The sequence below is a fragment of the Amblyraja radiata genome, chromosome 10, assembly GCF_010909765.2.
Source record: "Amblyraja radiata isolate CabotCenter1 chromosome 10, sAmbRad1.1.pri, whole genome shotgun sequence".
Classification (NCBI taxonomy): domain Eukaryota; kingdom Metazoa; phylum Chordata; class Chondrichthyes; order Rajiformes; family Rajidae; genus Amblyraja; species Amblyraja radiata.
The window spans coordinates 52,959,217-52,974,926 of record NC_045965.1 but is presented as its reverse complement, the minus strand read 5'-3'; the positions used below and the strand labels follow the sequence as shown (position 1 = coordinate 52,974,926).

The following is a 15,710-nucleotide window of genomic DNA, read 5'->3' as shown; positions in this document are numbered from 1 at the left end:
GGCATTACTGCAATAGTAACTCCAATTGCTGTTGTTCAAACTCCAAGTTCCAGATTTTCTCCCATGATATTTTCTCCAACCATTAAGCCTGACTGTGACAACTGGCACTTATCAAAGTTATGCTGTTAGACCTACAAAACAGAAGGCAGCCATTCATCCCATCATCCTAGTGATAGCTCACTGCTAAAGCAATCAGAAACTATTTGCATTGTCTTATTAGGCAACTAGGTGGGGGTTTTTTTGCCAAAATCCAGTAGTGATCACTGTAACCAGATTTTTATTCCAGATTTATTTAATTACTTGAAGTTAAATTCCCCGTTTGCCATGGTGGAATTTGAACCAGCGTCTCCAGAACCAATGGTCCAGCCTACCTGTTCTAGTTCGGGAAAGTACCCATTATTCTACCTGATCCAGGAAAAGGAAACAGAATCCTTCATTGCACTTCCAGGGCGCTTCTCACGCCAATGTTATCAGACTTCCCTTTGTGTTAGTATGGTGATAATGTTTGAATGTGTCAGAACATTTGAAGTATGTCAGAAAGCTGAACAGAGATCAGCATTTACCCAGGGCGTGGACTTCAGCCGACCGTATCCAGATAGCAGCTAAACCAGGAAGGAACAGAAATGAAGGTAGAAACCTAACACTCATTCAGAGGCTACAAAGAAATGCTACGTCAGTGGGAGTCAAATTTTCCTATCTGGTTGGTCAGAGCTCTGTTCGAACACTTCCGCTATGTAACAGCCATAATCCGTGATCCTGAAGTCTTGTGGATTTGGATTTTGGTCATAATTTTCCCCTTCTTTACCGATCACAAATCGTGTCCTTCCAACTCAGGAATTCCACTGGATCGCAGCGTCCCTATTAATTGGTGCGCAGTTGATAATCTGGAACACAACACGGAGATACTAAACAACAGGAACAAGCTAAACTACGTCACAATGAAATGGTTTAAAGCAAACTCTCCCCTCTCAAACCATTCTCTCCCAGATATGTGTACTTAAAAACTTAAATGTTTTATCAACATCTCCCGTTCAGATCTATCAATTGGATTGTTAAAACTCTCACCATTCCCTCTCCATTTTCAGCTGCATATATTTCTTTTTACGCTATCTGAGTACGAATTTGTTTCAAGTTTGAGCGGATATGATCTCTCTCTGTAATCCAATGCTTCCTACTTACTCGCAGAGTTGCTAAGTAACCAACACTCAGGTTGTTTAACCGTACACACATTCATCAGAGTGTTTAGTTTGATCTTGGTCAGAGCCATGCACGTGTACAAGGGTAGTCTCTGATGTGTTTTACACTAAAAATTGGCAGCTTCCAAAATTGCTTTCATTTGGATAGTTCATTACTATCGCAATTGTCCCACTGGTATATGGCCATTAAAAAAGGATTGTGTGATTGTACATTTTAAGTTTGGAAAATAATATACAGGGAAATGCCAGTTCTCCAGCATTTGTCCTGGAGCCTCTACGAATGTGGTGATAAATTTGATAGATTCTGCTAAATATAATCCGGGAAAATCATTATTCAGCCATGAAAAAAGGAAGTAGGCTAAATCTGAGTAAGGGAATAGTAATAATGCTTATTGATTCTAAGAATCATATTATTTAATGGCATAGAATACAACTTTTGGTTTTCTGCATTTTGCAAAGAATGGATCGACAGGGCTTATATTCACTGGTATTTAGAAGGATGAGAGGTGATCTTATAGAAACATATAAAATTCTTAAGGGATTGTGCAGTCTAGATGCAGGAAAAACAATTCAGATGTTGGGGGAAGCCCAGAACCGGGGGTGACGGAGGAACTGAAGGAAATCCACATTGGGCAGGAAATGGTGTTGGATAGACTGATGGGACTGAAGGCTGATAAATCCCCAGGGCCCGACGGACTGCATCCCAGGGTACTTAAGGAAGTGGCTCTAGAAATCGTGGATGCATTGGTGACCATTTTCCAATGTTCTATAGATTCAGGATCAGTTCCTGTGGATTGGAGGGTAGCTAATGTTATCCCACTTTTTAAGAAAGGCGGGAGACAGAAAACAGGGAATTATAGACCAGTTAGCCTGACATCGGTGGTGGGGAAGATGCTGGAGTCAATTATAAAAGATGAAATTGTCGCACATTTGGATAGCTGTAACAGGATCGGTCCGAATCAGCATGGATTTACGAAGGGGAAATCATGCTAGACTAAACTTCTGGAATTTATTGAGGATGTAACTAGGAAAATTGACAAGGGAGAGCCAGTGTACCTGGACTTTCAGAAAGCATTTGATAAGGTCCCACATGGGAGATTAGTGGACAAAATTAGGGGTAGAGTGCTGACATGGATAGAAAATTGGTTGGCAGAAAAGTAATCAAGAGTAGAGATAACGGGTCCCTTTCAGAATGGCAGGCAGTGACTAGTGGGGTGCCGCAAGGCTCGGTGCTGTGTCCGCAGCTATTTACAATATACACCAATGATTTAGATGAAGGGATTCAAAGTAACATTAGCAAATTTGCAGGTGACACAAAGCTGGGTGGCAGTGTGAACTGAGAGGAGGATGCTATGAGGATGCAGGGTGACTTGGACAGGTTGGGTGAGTGGGCAGATGCAGTTTAATGTGGATAAATTTCCCAGGGAAGTGGCGGCGCCGGGAACGGCTGCGGCTCGCCTGCAGTCCGTTTGTCTTTTACTTTTTTGTGTTGTATTTTTTCGTTTTGTCTAGTTACGTTTTTGGTTTTTAGGTCGTGTTTATGTGGGGTGGGGGGGGGGGGTGAAACGGGGCTTGCTGTCTCTCCCTACGGGGGAATACGACCTTTTTGTCGTATCCCCCTTCTCTGCCTCCGTCTACACTGAGGCCTAATGGCGGAGCTGGCGACCTCGGGACTCTGGAGGCAGCTGACAGGACTCGCCCTGAGCTCCCGTGAGGGTGGCCCAGCCCGGGGCTGGAACTGCGCTCTCGTGAGAGCGGCCTGGCGAGGGGCTGAGAGACTTTCCCGTGAGGGGCTGTGGCCCGTCGGAATGGCCCAGCTCGAGGGAGAACGGCACTCCCGTCGGAGTGGCCCAGCCCGAGGGTGGAACGGCACTCCCGTCGGAGTGGCCCAGCCCGAGGGTGGAACGGCACTCCCGTCGGAGTGGCCCAGCCCGAGGGTGGAACGGCACTCCCGTCGGAGTGGCCCAGCCCGAGGGAGAACGGCACTCCCGTCGGAGTGGCCCAGCCCGAGGGAGAACGGTACTCACGTGAGGGCGATCCGGCTCGGGGCTGGAACGGTGCTCCGGTGGCTGGGACGGCGTTCTGAGGTGGTGACCTGAGTCCGGGGTTCAGCCGCGGGCCAGCGGCTGCGTGTGCTGGACTGGAGGGCGGCAGCTTCGACCACCCCCGGGCCGCGGTGTTTGAACCGGCCCGTTTGCGGGGTTCGGTGAGCCGCGGGACTGTTGTGCCATCGCCCGGTGGGGAATCGCCTCAGCGCAGATGGAGAAGAGGAGGGAAGAGACAGTAACCCTAAGGTTTTTGCCTCCACCACAGTGAGGAGGTGCTTGGAGGATACACTGTGGTGGTGTTAATTTGTGTTTATTGTTGTTTATTATTGTATGATTGTATGTATGACTGCAGGCATGAAATTTCGTTCAGACCGTAAGGTCTGAATGACAATAAAGGTATTCAAATTCAAATTCAAAATTCAAATTCAAATTCAAATTCAAATTCAAATTCAAAAATTCAAAATAAATGTGAGGTTATCCACTATGGTAGCAAAAACAGGAAGGCAGATTATTATCTAAATGGTGTCAAGTTGGGAAAAGGGGAAGTATAACGGGATCTGGGGGTCCTTGTTCATCAGTCAATCAAAGTAAGCATGCAGGTACAGCAGACAGTGAAGAAAGCGAATGGCATGTTGGCCTTCATAACAAGAGGAGCTGAGTATAAGAGCAAAGAGATCCTTCTGCAGTTGTACAGGGCCCTAGTGAGACAACACTTGAAGTATTGTGTGCAGTTTTGGTCTCCAAATTTGAGGAAGGACATTCTTGCTATTGAGGGAGTGCAGCGTAGATTCACATGGTTAATTCCCGGGATGGCGGGACTGTCATAAGCTGAGAGAATAAAGCGGCTGGGCTTCTATATTCTGTATAGCTGGGCTTCTATACTGAGAGGGGTTCTTATTGAAACATAAGATTATTAAGGGTTTGGACACGCTAGAGGCAGGAAACATGTTCCCGATGTTGGGGGAGTCCAGAACCAGGGGCCACAGTTTAAGAATAAGGGGTAAGCCATTTAGAATGGAGATGAGGAAACACTTTTTCTCACAGAAAGTTGTGAGTCTGTGGAATTCTCTGCCTCAGAGAGCGGTGGGGGCCGGTTCTCAAGATACTTTCAAGAGAGAGCTAGGTAAGGCTCTGAAAGATAGCGGAGTCAGGGGATATGGGGAGAAGGCAGGAATGGGATACTGATTGTGGATGATCAGCCATGATCACATTGAATGGCGGTGATGGCTCAAAGGGCCAAATGGCCTACTCCTGCACCTATTGTCTATTGTCTATATAAGAATAAGGGGTAGGCTTTTTCACCCAGAGAGTTGTGAATCTGTGGAATTCTCTGCCACAGGAGGCAGTGGAGGCCAATTCACTGGATGTATCCAAGAGAGAGTTAGATATAGTTTTAGGGCTAACGGAATCAAGGGATATGGGGAGAATGCAGGAACGAAATCAATGACCAGCATGAACATTTTGAATGGCGGTGCTGGCTCAAAGGGCCGAATGGACCACTCCTTCACCTATTTTCAATGTTTTTATGATACTTTTCTTACCTCCACTCTGAGTAATGTAACGGACCCAGGGTAGAGCTTGATAACCACTCTTCTCAATGATTTTCAGATAGCGCACCTAGTGAAAACAAACACACATGGGTGATGAGATTTCCCAAACATCGTCCAAACATATAATTTTAAACATACAAAGTACAGGAGGAACTCAGCGGGTCAGGCAGCTCAGCGTCTGAAGAAGGGTCCCGACCTGAAACGTCACCTAGCCAAGTTCTCCAGAGATGCTGCCTGACCCGCTGAGTTACTCCAACACTTGGTCTTTAACTCAAGGTTCCAGCATCTGCAGTTTGTTGTGTCTCTGACCAAAAATGTGAATTGTGCAATTGCTGAATTCATTGCCCCCATCATGAAAAAACAATCCTATCATTTGTTTTTGTTGGTACACAAAAAAGCTGGAGAAACTCAGCGGGTGCAGCAGCATCTATGGAGCGAAGGAAATAGGCAACGTTTCGGGCCGAAACCATTCTAACATTTGTTTTTGTTATTTCAGTTAAACAATAAAAGCTCAAGTTCCTTCTCATAAAGCCAAGAAGGTTTGCCTGGGATGGAGATGATGCGTACCGTGAAGAGCGAGGACACAGTTGCAAGCAGTGACTGTGAACATAGTTTCTTGTAGTAAGTCAGTACAGCATTGGGGAAGGCCAGTCCTATCTTGTCAGCGTTAGTGTTCAAGTAAAAAAAATGACATCCATCAACTGATTTCTGATTTCATGAAATCATTGCATCGAGGAAGGAGGTCAATTGGCCCATTGAGTCCTTGTTTTCCAAGGGAAAACTAATCGCGCCATCTCCCAGATCTCATGTACCACGTGCCAGTCCTACTGCCTCATGACATTATTTACAGTACCAGCGCTGAATGGCTCCTGACACAGGAATTAGTCTGATGCCCTGTTTGGTTGGGAAGGAGGAAGCCCATTTACTTTGGTAAAATTCCCCAATATTACAAGTAGGGGTAGCAGAGAGGTAAATAAACATGTCTGGTAGTCGTGGAAATTTGGTGGCTATTATTTTTTTTTAAAGTTATGTTTCCTGTCTGGCACCCAGACAAGTTGACAGGCTGCCCAACAATCAAGAGTTAGTAGACAGCGTCCAATGTATTTGGCAGGTTGGGAGGAGGCAATGGGCATGTTGATTGAAAAAGGTAAAGAAATAGAACTCAGTAATGGAGTCGGTCGGATCACAGGGAAGGCTGAACTCAGCCAGAGTAAACTTCCCCTATTGCGAAACTAATACAGAACATTCAAATTAACTTGGGAAAGCACCTGGAAGCAAGAAAAATATAATGCGATTCCTCCCTTTAATGAAATATATCCAGTTCAGTTTAGTTTATTGTCACCTGTACCGAGGTACAGTGAAACTGACCTGAATTCCGGAGACAGTAAAATATGGAATTTCAAAATTGATGGTGATGGGTGGCCTTCCCTCCTGCTCCTCACCCTCAACACTTGGGAGACCAAAGTGAGCCCGCATCAAGTATTCCTTACCACCCTGAAAAGAACGGAAACAGGCAATGTCACAATAGGGCGGAACAGTGGCGCAGCGGTAGGGCTACTGCATCACAGCGACAGAGACCCGGATTCGATCCTGACTTCGGGTGCCGTCTATGCGGAGATTGCTCGTCCTCCCCGTGGTGGTCGGCAAGTGTTTTCTCTGGGAGCTCTGATTTCCTCTCACTTGTGGGTTTGTAGGTTAATTGACTTTTATGTTGCTCCTCGTGTGTAGGACATAGAACTAGTGTACAGATGATTGATGGTCGCCATGGATTCAGTGGGCAGAAGGGCCTGTTTCCACGCAGTACAGCTAAAGTAAACTGAACTAAACTAAATTAAAAGCAGGAATAGGTCCAATGGTTTAATAAAGCAAACCTGCAAAATTGGAGAACATAGCACTGCTGCCAAATTTGGAATACATATTCAACTTGATCATTAGACCTATTGAAAGCACTACTGGAGTGGAAGTTCTTCAGCACAAACACCTAGGCTGACACTCCGATGCAGTGTTGAGGCACCCGTGCAATAGTTGGTGGTGTTTCTTGGATGAGACATTAAGCTGAAGCCACAACTGACCCCAGAGGCGGCACAGTGACACAGCTGGTAGAGCTGCTGCCTCACTGCACCAGAGACCTGGGTTTAATCCTGACCTCAGGTGTTGTCTGTGTAGAGTTTGCACCTTCTCACTGAGACCATGTGGGTTTCCTCCAGATTCACTGGTTTCCACCCACATCCCAAAGACATGTAGGGTAATCGGCATCTCATTGTGCAGTCCTGAACTGCTATCTACCTCATTGGTGATCCGCGGACTATCCTTGATCGGACTTTGCTGGCTTTACCTTGCATTAAACGTTATTCCCTTAGCATGTATCTATACACTGTAAATGGCTCGATTGTAATCATGTATTGTTTGTATTGTGGATTCTAGATGCAAATTGACTGCCACATTGCATTTAATACTATAGGGACTGGCCTTCAGATATACGTACTTCATTGGATATAAGATGGTTTGGAACATCCCAGGATAGACATAAAATTAAACACTGAAATTATGTTTTAAATTAAATAATTATTTTCCAACTGCCGAATCGATAATTCAAATAATTCAGGAAATGACATTTCATGAATAATGACAGAAAATTAGTCAAGTTGTAGTCACTGAAATCTATCCAAAGAATTTCACCAAATCTAATGCATGCATGGACTGCCTAACCTAATGCATGAGAGGCTTTTATTGCATTACTTATCCCAGTCTAACCTCAGCAGTGGGCAAGGGTTGGACACCCCTACAGTTCTGGTCTGCTGCACCACTGTGCTGCCATTATTTTGAATAGTCCACGTTACTCACAGGGAAAGACTTGATTGACCAGATAACAACATTCTTCTCTGGCAGCCACTTCGCAGTGCCGGTGCTAGTCTTGAATTTTGGTGAGTCAGCGTCACTGGGAACTGGCACAATTATCTCGACGTTGTTCGCTGTAGAACGGTGCTTAAACTGACTCTTGGCCTGAATTTGAATAAGTGTAGTAGTTTAAGTTATGAAAATTAAGGCAACAAGCAAACAAGCAGAAATAATCAAGAAACAAGCAGAACACAGTCAACAAAATTTGGAGGATTAATAAGAATCTTCACATTTAAAATGTACCCAGATACACACACACACACACACACACACACACACACACACACACACACACACAGGCAGTCACAATGCGCACACACATACACACCCAGACACACACACAGGCCCGCACACACACACACACACACCCAGACAGTCACAACACATGCATGCACATGTGCACACACACACAGAACAAAATGAACAATAATTTAAATAAAAAGATTTACCTTAAATATATTACACCATTTTTGAACATGCACAGTAAATTGATATATTTAACTTGAGAATCACAGGTATCGCTGCTTCAGCTTTGGTATAAACTCAATAACATTTGGTATATTGAAATTATAAAGCCCGATATACGGATATACTTTGGATATAAGTAAACACCCTCCATTCCTGACTTAGATCCATTCGCATAAATGCTATTCCTAAATGCTAACTTGCTCAATAGGCTATCTTATTTTCTTCTTGGGAAATAGTCACAATTCAAGAAATATGCCCATCAGCCAAGATACTGTGTGTTCCATCACAGCCTGGTATTTTTCTCCTGTTCACCATCGATTTAATTACAGTGGACCAACAAGAATACTGGGTGTTACTCTTTGACCTTCAGGTCTGCTACATTCCATCTCTTACTCAATTATTTTATTTCCCTGTGCACAAGCATATTTGCATTGGCCTCACCCTCTCTTGATGTGAAATACACACTGTAGTACTGACTATTCCTATAAACATGCTAGTGTTTAGCATACAGGAAAATAGTTAAGGCCAATATTCTTTTAAGTTTCCTAAGAAGGGATGCCATAAGTATATTCCTATGGTAGGTAGACAAAAATGCTGGAGAAACTCAGCGGGTGAGGCAGCATCTATGGAGCGAAGGAATGGTGACATTTCGGGTCGAGACCCTTCAGTCTAAAGAAGGGTCTTGACCCGAAACATCACCCATTCCTTCGCTCCATATATGCTGCCTCACCTGCTGAGTTTCTCCAGCATTTTTGTCTACCTTCGATTGTTCCAGCATCTGCAGTTCCTTCTTAAACAATATATTCCTATGGTACCAGTTTTCTTCACAAATAGAATTACATTGATGGCATAAAGCATACAGGGTGAGAATAGGATTGGACTACATGGTCAGTGTTGTAGAAAGTGGGATGTTGATTTGGTGAACTAAATAACAGGTTTGGGAAGAGTGAGATAATTATCAACACAGTTCTCCATATTGGTAGCATTAAGTCTAGTAAGACAACATTTTACGAATGGGCATATCAGTAAGGAAGACCTATCCATTTTCTCCAGAGATGTTGCCTGTCCCGCTGACAAAAGACAATAGACAATAGGTGCAGGAGTAGGCCATTCAGTCCTTCGAGCCAGCACCGCCATTCACTGTGATCATTGCTGATCATCCACATTCAGTACCCCGTTCCTGCCTTCTCACCATATCCCCTGACTCCGCTATCTTTAAGAGCACAATCTAACTCTCTTGAAAGCATCCAGAGAATTGGCCTCCACTGCCTTCTGAGGCAGCGAATTCCACAGATTCACAACTCTCTGGGTGAAAAAGTTTTTCCTCATCTCCATTCTAAATGGCCTCCCACTTATTGTTAAACTGTGGCCCCTGCTTCTGGACTCCCAGTGCCTCAGAAGGTGACTCGGGCAAGCAATTGAATGGCCAAATAGGATTGAGAGGAAGGATAACCTCCTTTTAGTGCTGGTTCTTGTTTTGCATTTGTGTTCTTAAATCACACTGGGTTCTCTTTGCTGGGATTTGTGGGGCCACCGTAACAGTTTGGCTATTTCTATTAGGAACTAAGGGATGAAATCCTGGGAGTGGAATGGGCTAGTGGAAGGGGGAGAAAGCTAGGAATAGAGACAAAGGCACAAACTTCGTACCAAAACAAAATTAATGGGACCCACATCCTCATAGGTAGATATGGCCCTTTAAATGTGACCACCAAGAACCAGCTCTACGGAGAAACTTAATAATGCTCCGTTAACAACATTATAATCTTAGCTGTAGTTCCACTCTTACCTTTACCATAATCTCTACCCGACTGTGTGAGTGTTTCTCAATTGCTGACTCAATCCAAATCAAGGGTTTTACCTGCAAAACAAGTCATTGCAACAATACCCATGCGTGTGGCATTTTATAATGATAACTACAAAGGTAACTAATGTTCACTAATAACAATGAATGAGAAAACGGAGAAATATACAAAACATATTTCCATTCTGAAAGTACAGATATCTCAATGGGAGCTTCAATTTCAATAGCTGGCCAGTGCCACTGCCAAAGCAGCGTGTAGATATATGCATGTAGCAAAAGGATTTGAGTATAGGAGCAGGGAGGTTCTACTGCAGTTGTACAGGGTCTTGGTGAGACCACACCTGGAGTATTGCGTACAGTTTTGGTCTCCAAATCTGAGGAAGGACATTATTGCCATAGAGGGAGTGCAGAGAAGGTTCACCAGACTGATTCCTGGGATGTCAGGACTGTCTTATGAAGAAAGACTGGATAGACTTGGTTTATACTCTCTAGAATTTAGGAGATTGAGAGGGGATCTTATAGAAACTTACAAAATTCTTAAGGGCTTGGACAGGCTAGATGCAGGAAGATTGCTCCCGATGTTGGGGAAGTCCAGGACAAGGGGTCACAGCTTAAGGATAAGGGGGAAATCCTTTAAAACCGAGATGAGAAGAACCTTTTTCACACAGAGAGTGGTGAATCTCTGGAACTCCCTGCCACAGAGGGTAGTCGAGGCCAGTTCATTGGCTATATTTAAGAGGGAGTTAGATGTGGCCCTTGTGGCTAAGGGGATCAGAGGGTATGGAGAGAAGGCAGGTACGGGATACTGAGTTGGATGATCAGCCATGATCATATTGAATGGCGGTGCAGGCTCGAAGGGCCGAATGGCCTACTCCTGCACCTAATTTCTATGTTTCTATGTTTCTATTATCTTGCCAATGCTTTGCCCATTATCTCCTACTTTGCCAGGTTGAGTTGCAGCCTTACAGCGCCAGAGACTCGGGTTCGATGCTGCCTGTACAGGATTTATACATTCTCCTCTTGACCTGTGTGGGTTTTCTCTAAGATCTCCGGTTTCCTCCCACATTCCAAAGACATACTGGTTTGTAGGTTAATTGAATGGACGGTTAATTAATTGATTAATTGGCTTGGTGTTATTGTAAATTATCCCTAGTGTTTGTAGGATAGCGTTAGTGTGTGGGGATGTTTCCATGGTGTATTTATAAACTAAACTTATGGGTTTGCCTATTTCCTAATGTTGCCTATTTCCTTCGCTCCAGAGATGCTGCCTCACCCGCTGAGTTTCTCCAGCATTTTTGTCTACCTTATGGATTTATCATGTAGATGAGCGTACATTTGGCATTACTACTTCTGAATATGTAAAAAACTCAAGTGCTACATAAATACTTCAGTTTCTTCTTGCTCTGGACAGTCTGTTGGTCTCAAGGATGGCTATTTCCCATGTGGGTTCTATAGACCCTACCCAGGACAGGTAGTAGATGCTTCATGTGGTGGTTAGGTGTGTTGGCTGGAACGTTTTGTGCTCATTCAGGCATTTTTAATCAGGTTATACACTAAGATACCCAAGGTTATCAGATTGATCTTGGATGTTCCATCTCCAGTTTAAGTGGTCAAAGTCCAAGGATTCTATAAGACAGTGCGGATGCTGTAGTTTTTCAGGAAATCTAGGTATTTTCTGCCCTGAAGGCACTCAAGAGTTCAATATATCTATTATACAAATTTGGAGTCTATTGTATGCTATGGTGAATGAATTGACAACAGCTTGGAACTCAGCCTCTGCATGTACATATTCATCAGCTGCGTATGGACGCAAAATGTTAGAGTAACTCCGCGAGCCGGGCAGCTTCTCTGGAGAAAAGGAACAGGTGACATTTTGGGTCGAGACCCTTCTTCAGACTGAGAGTTGCGAGCTGTGTGCTGTATTCTTAATGACAGAGGTAAATTCTGAATATGTTTCGTGCCCGACTGTACATTTACCCTGGAGCTACTCTGGGCATGTTACGCACCTGAGTATAAAGCCGGTAGGACATGAGTTCAAACTCTCCGTCAGGAGGGATGAAGGATATAGTCCGATCGTTTTCAAAGCGGGATAGGCGGACACACTGATGAAACTTTACATCCTCCAGTTCCACGGATTTACTCTTGTCCCCTAATGTGAATAAAAAAGAAGCATGCTGTTAGTTGGAGTCGCTGAGCTAAAGCCTTTGTGAAACAAAGTAATTGAGGAGCCAAAATTCCTGCTAGTGAAATGGAGAATGGTTACTGTTGCAGCTTTATGCTGAACAAAGTTCCTTCTTCATAATGATCCCACATTAGATCCGTGTCTGAGAGAAAGTGAGCAGAATTATTTTGTTCCTAGAGCACGTGTAGTCTTCAATCAGCATTTTATGTTAATGTTCATACGTCGTAGGAGCAGAATTTGGCCACTCGGCCCATCAAGTCTACTACGCCATTCAATCATGGCTGATCTGCCTCTCCCTCCTAACCCCATTCTCCTGCCTTCTCTCCATATCTCTGACATCGATCTTAACCTTAAAAATATCCATTGATTTGGCCTCCATGGTCGTCTGTGGCAATGAATTCCACAGATTCCTCCTCATTTCCTTCCTAGAGGAACATCCTTTAATTCTGCGGCTACCACCTCTAGTCCTAGACTTTCCCACTAGTGGAAACATCCTCTCCACATCTACTCTATCCAAGCCTTTCACTAATTGGTAAATTCAATGGGGCTCCCCCCTCATCCTTCTATACTCCAGCGAGTGGAGGTCCAGTGGGGTCAAATGCTCATCAAGTGTTATGTTGAGCCTTGATGTTGATCCCAAGTGGTATAAAGTAATCCAAAAACAAAATTGCAAACATAACAAATTGCAGTGGTGGGCGATATAGCTGTAGAGCTTGCTCCATCACGTACTCAGATCATGATTAGTCTGATTTGGTCTCAACCTTCCTTTCCTTCCTGTTTCCCATGGATGTTGGTTTCCTTTCAAGTCAAAAAACAATCTACCTCAGCCTTGCCTTACATAGTCCACACCCACAACTCCTGGGGTAGGCAGAGAATGCCTCTCAAAAGTTCCCATCCTTTGTGAGAGAATGGCTAGAAATCGGCTTAATTAGGGCTGGAAAAGAATCATCTCCATCCACTCCTGATTTCACGAGAAGTAAATACTCAGTACATAATTCCAGGTGAAATTGTGCTAAGTATCGTAGAGCATAAAGCAGTACCACAATGGAAGAGGCCATTCAGCCCATGATGTCTGTGTTGACCATGATGCCAATTTAAACAATTCAAATTTGCATGCAGATGACCTCTATCCTCCCCATTCCCAGCCTGTTCATGTGCAAATTATTGTTGTTTCCATGTTCACCATTTCCCTTGGCAATGTTTTCCAGCTCAGACCACTTTCTGTGTAAAATTCTTCCTTTATAAGTCTGCTTTCAACTTTTCCCCTCTTATCAGTATGTCCACCAGTATTTAATGTTTCCAACCTACGGAAAAGACAATGTCCAGCTATCCTGTCTGTGCCTCTCATAAGTTTACATACTTCTATCAGGCCATCCCTCAGCATCGGAAACTCCAGAGCAAATAATCCAAGCTTGTCCAACCTCTCCTCATTGATAATACTCTTTGATAAAGACAACATCCTGGGCGAACATCTCCTACAACCTCTCCAAAGCCTTCGCATCTTTTCTGAAACGTGGTGACAAAAAGTGCACATGTCACTCCAAATATGACCTAACATTAAAGCTTTCTAAAGCTGCAACAGGACTTGTCAACGTTTAGGCTCAATGCCTCGACCTCTAAAGGCAAGTATGCCATTCACCTTCGTTACCATCCTATCTACCTGTGTTGACTGATTGTGAAATTGGACTGGATACTGGCAGATGCAATTCACATCTGTGCGTCTGAACTTTTCCCACTAAATTCTCAGCAGGTTAGGCAGCATCCATGGAGAGGGAAAAAGTGCTGACGTTTTAGGTTGAAAACATTTCATCAGAACTGTAAAGGTTAGAAATCAGTATATATTACTAGAATTTGTTTTCCTTTTTTTACTTTTCCAGGATCTGCATTTTTTTCTTTGCTTTTTGGTTATGCATTCCCAAGCTCAGTTATTCTTTAACTGTTGACATGGTGATGGATGTTATGCAGAAAATTGCTACAGCCAAACATACAATAAATGGAAAAAAATTGGGAAATCGTGAAATTGACCGTTTTGGTAGGTAAAATAAGGGAAGCTTTTGAATGAATGAATGAATGAATGAATGAATAAGCTTATTGGCCAAGTATTCACAAAGAAGGAATTTGCCTTGGTGCTCTGCCCGCAAGTGACAACAACATACAGTGACAGTTAGGAATAACAGTTAGGAATAAGCTTTTCCACAGAATAAAGAAAGATTACTGAGAGATCTGGGTACATGTTTCATTCATGGCATGTTGATGCAGAGAGTAATTTGGAAAGCTAACAGAATGTTATAATGTATTACGAGGGTAACCGATTACTAAAATAGGGAGGTTATGCTTCAGACATTAGTGGGATGGCAGGGTGGCACAGTGGTAGAGTTGCTGTCTTACAGCACCAGAGACCCGGGTTCCATCCTGACTATGGGTGGTGCCTGTACGGAGTTTGTACGTTCTCCCTGTGACCCAGAGTGCTCGGATTTCCTCGCACACTCCAAAGACGTACAGGTTTGTAGGAACATTAGCTTCGGGGAAAGTTATAAACCATCCCTATTGTGTAAGCTAGTGATGGTGTTCGAGGATCACTGGTCAGTGGGCCAAAGGACCTATTTCCGCGCTGTATCTCTAAACTAAACTAGTAAGGTTTCATCTGGAGTATTCTGTACAATAAAGATCCCTTGCTTAAAATTGAAAGCAGCTCAGAGAAGGATTACCAGATTAATGATTGGATGGGACTGTGTTTAAGAGTGAGAAGACATTTGAAACATATAAAATCCTGAGAGATTTTAGCAGAATGAATATTGAGAGGATATTGTTGTGTGGAAGAATCAAGGACTAGGCATCCTTTGCAAAAAATAAGGGAATGGTCACTTAGAATGGAAATGAGGCAAAATTCTTTCTCATGGTCTTTGGAATTTTTCTTCAAAGAGCAATGAGAGTCTTTTAATACTTTTAAAGTAGGTGCAGTTAGATACTTGATGAGTAAGTGGACCGTTGCTGTTCCTATTGCATTTGTTTGTGTGTCCATATCTACTTACTTCCAGAGATCTCAAACAGAACCTTATCATTGAGTCCGAGTCGTAGTTCTGGCATTCCTGAGAGTACAACCTTCAGCTTTACATTTCCAACAATCTCACTTTTCAGGACGTTGCCATTTGCACTCACCTGGAGAAACAGGAAACATTGAAGCAAGCAGCACTCAGCATGCAGAAAATCAGTAGCACTTCATGCCAATAGACACACACACACATGCATGCACACACATATGTGACCACATACACATGCAGACGCATAGGATTATACACACGTGCACACATACACCCACTCATTCATACACAAAAGCTGTATATTTAGCTGCCATGCACACAAATAAGCACATACATGTAAATAAGCATGCATGCACACACAAGGAAACGCATATAACCCACATATGCATTTGCACACAAATTTACACTCAAGAATACACACATATTCACACACCACACACACCCAGGTGCACGCATGCAAGAACATGCGTACAGCTGAATGTGTGTGTGTGTGTGTGTGTGTGTGTGTGTGTGTCTGTGTGCACGC

General features: G+C 43.6%; 1 protein-coding gene across 1 annotated transcript in view; it reads right to left on the bottom strand.

The window, feature by feature from the left end:
• Window positions 1-235: 235 nt before the first annotated feature.
• Window positions 236-15,710, bottom strand: part of LOC116977947 (AP-1 complex subunit mu-1-like) — a 43,496-nt gene continuing 28,021 nt past the window's right edge. The window contains exons 6-12 of the mRNA XM_033028860.1: window positions 15,176-15,302; window positions 11,968-12,110; window positions 9,947-10,018; window positions 7,639-7,797; window positions 6,163-6,288; window positions 4,786-4,861; window positions 236-884 (exon numbers count right to left, since the gene is read on the bottom strand). Of these exons, the coding sequence (XP_032884751.1) occupies window positions 862-884; window positions 4,786-4,861; window positions 6,163-6,288; window positions 7,639-7,797; window positions 9,947-10,018; window positions 11,968-12,110; window positions 15,176-15,302 (726 nt within the window). The 3' untranslated portion in view covers window positions 236-861. The remainder of the gene's footprint in view (window positions 885-4,785; window positions 4,862-6,162; window positions 6,289-7,638; window positions 7,798-9,946; window positions 10,019-11,967; window positions 12,111-15,175; window positions 15,303-15,710) is intronic.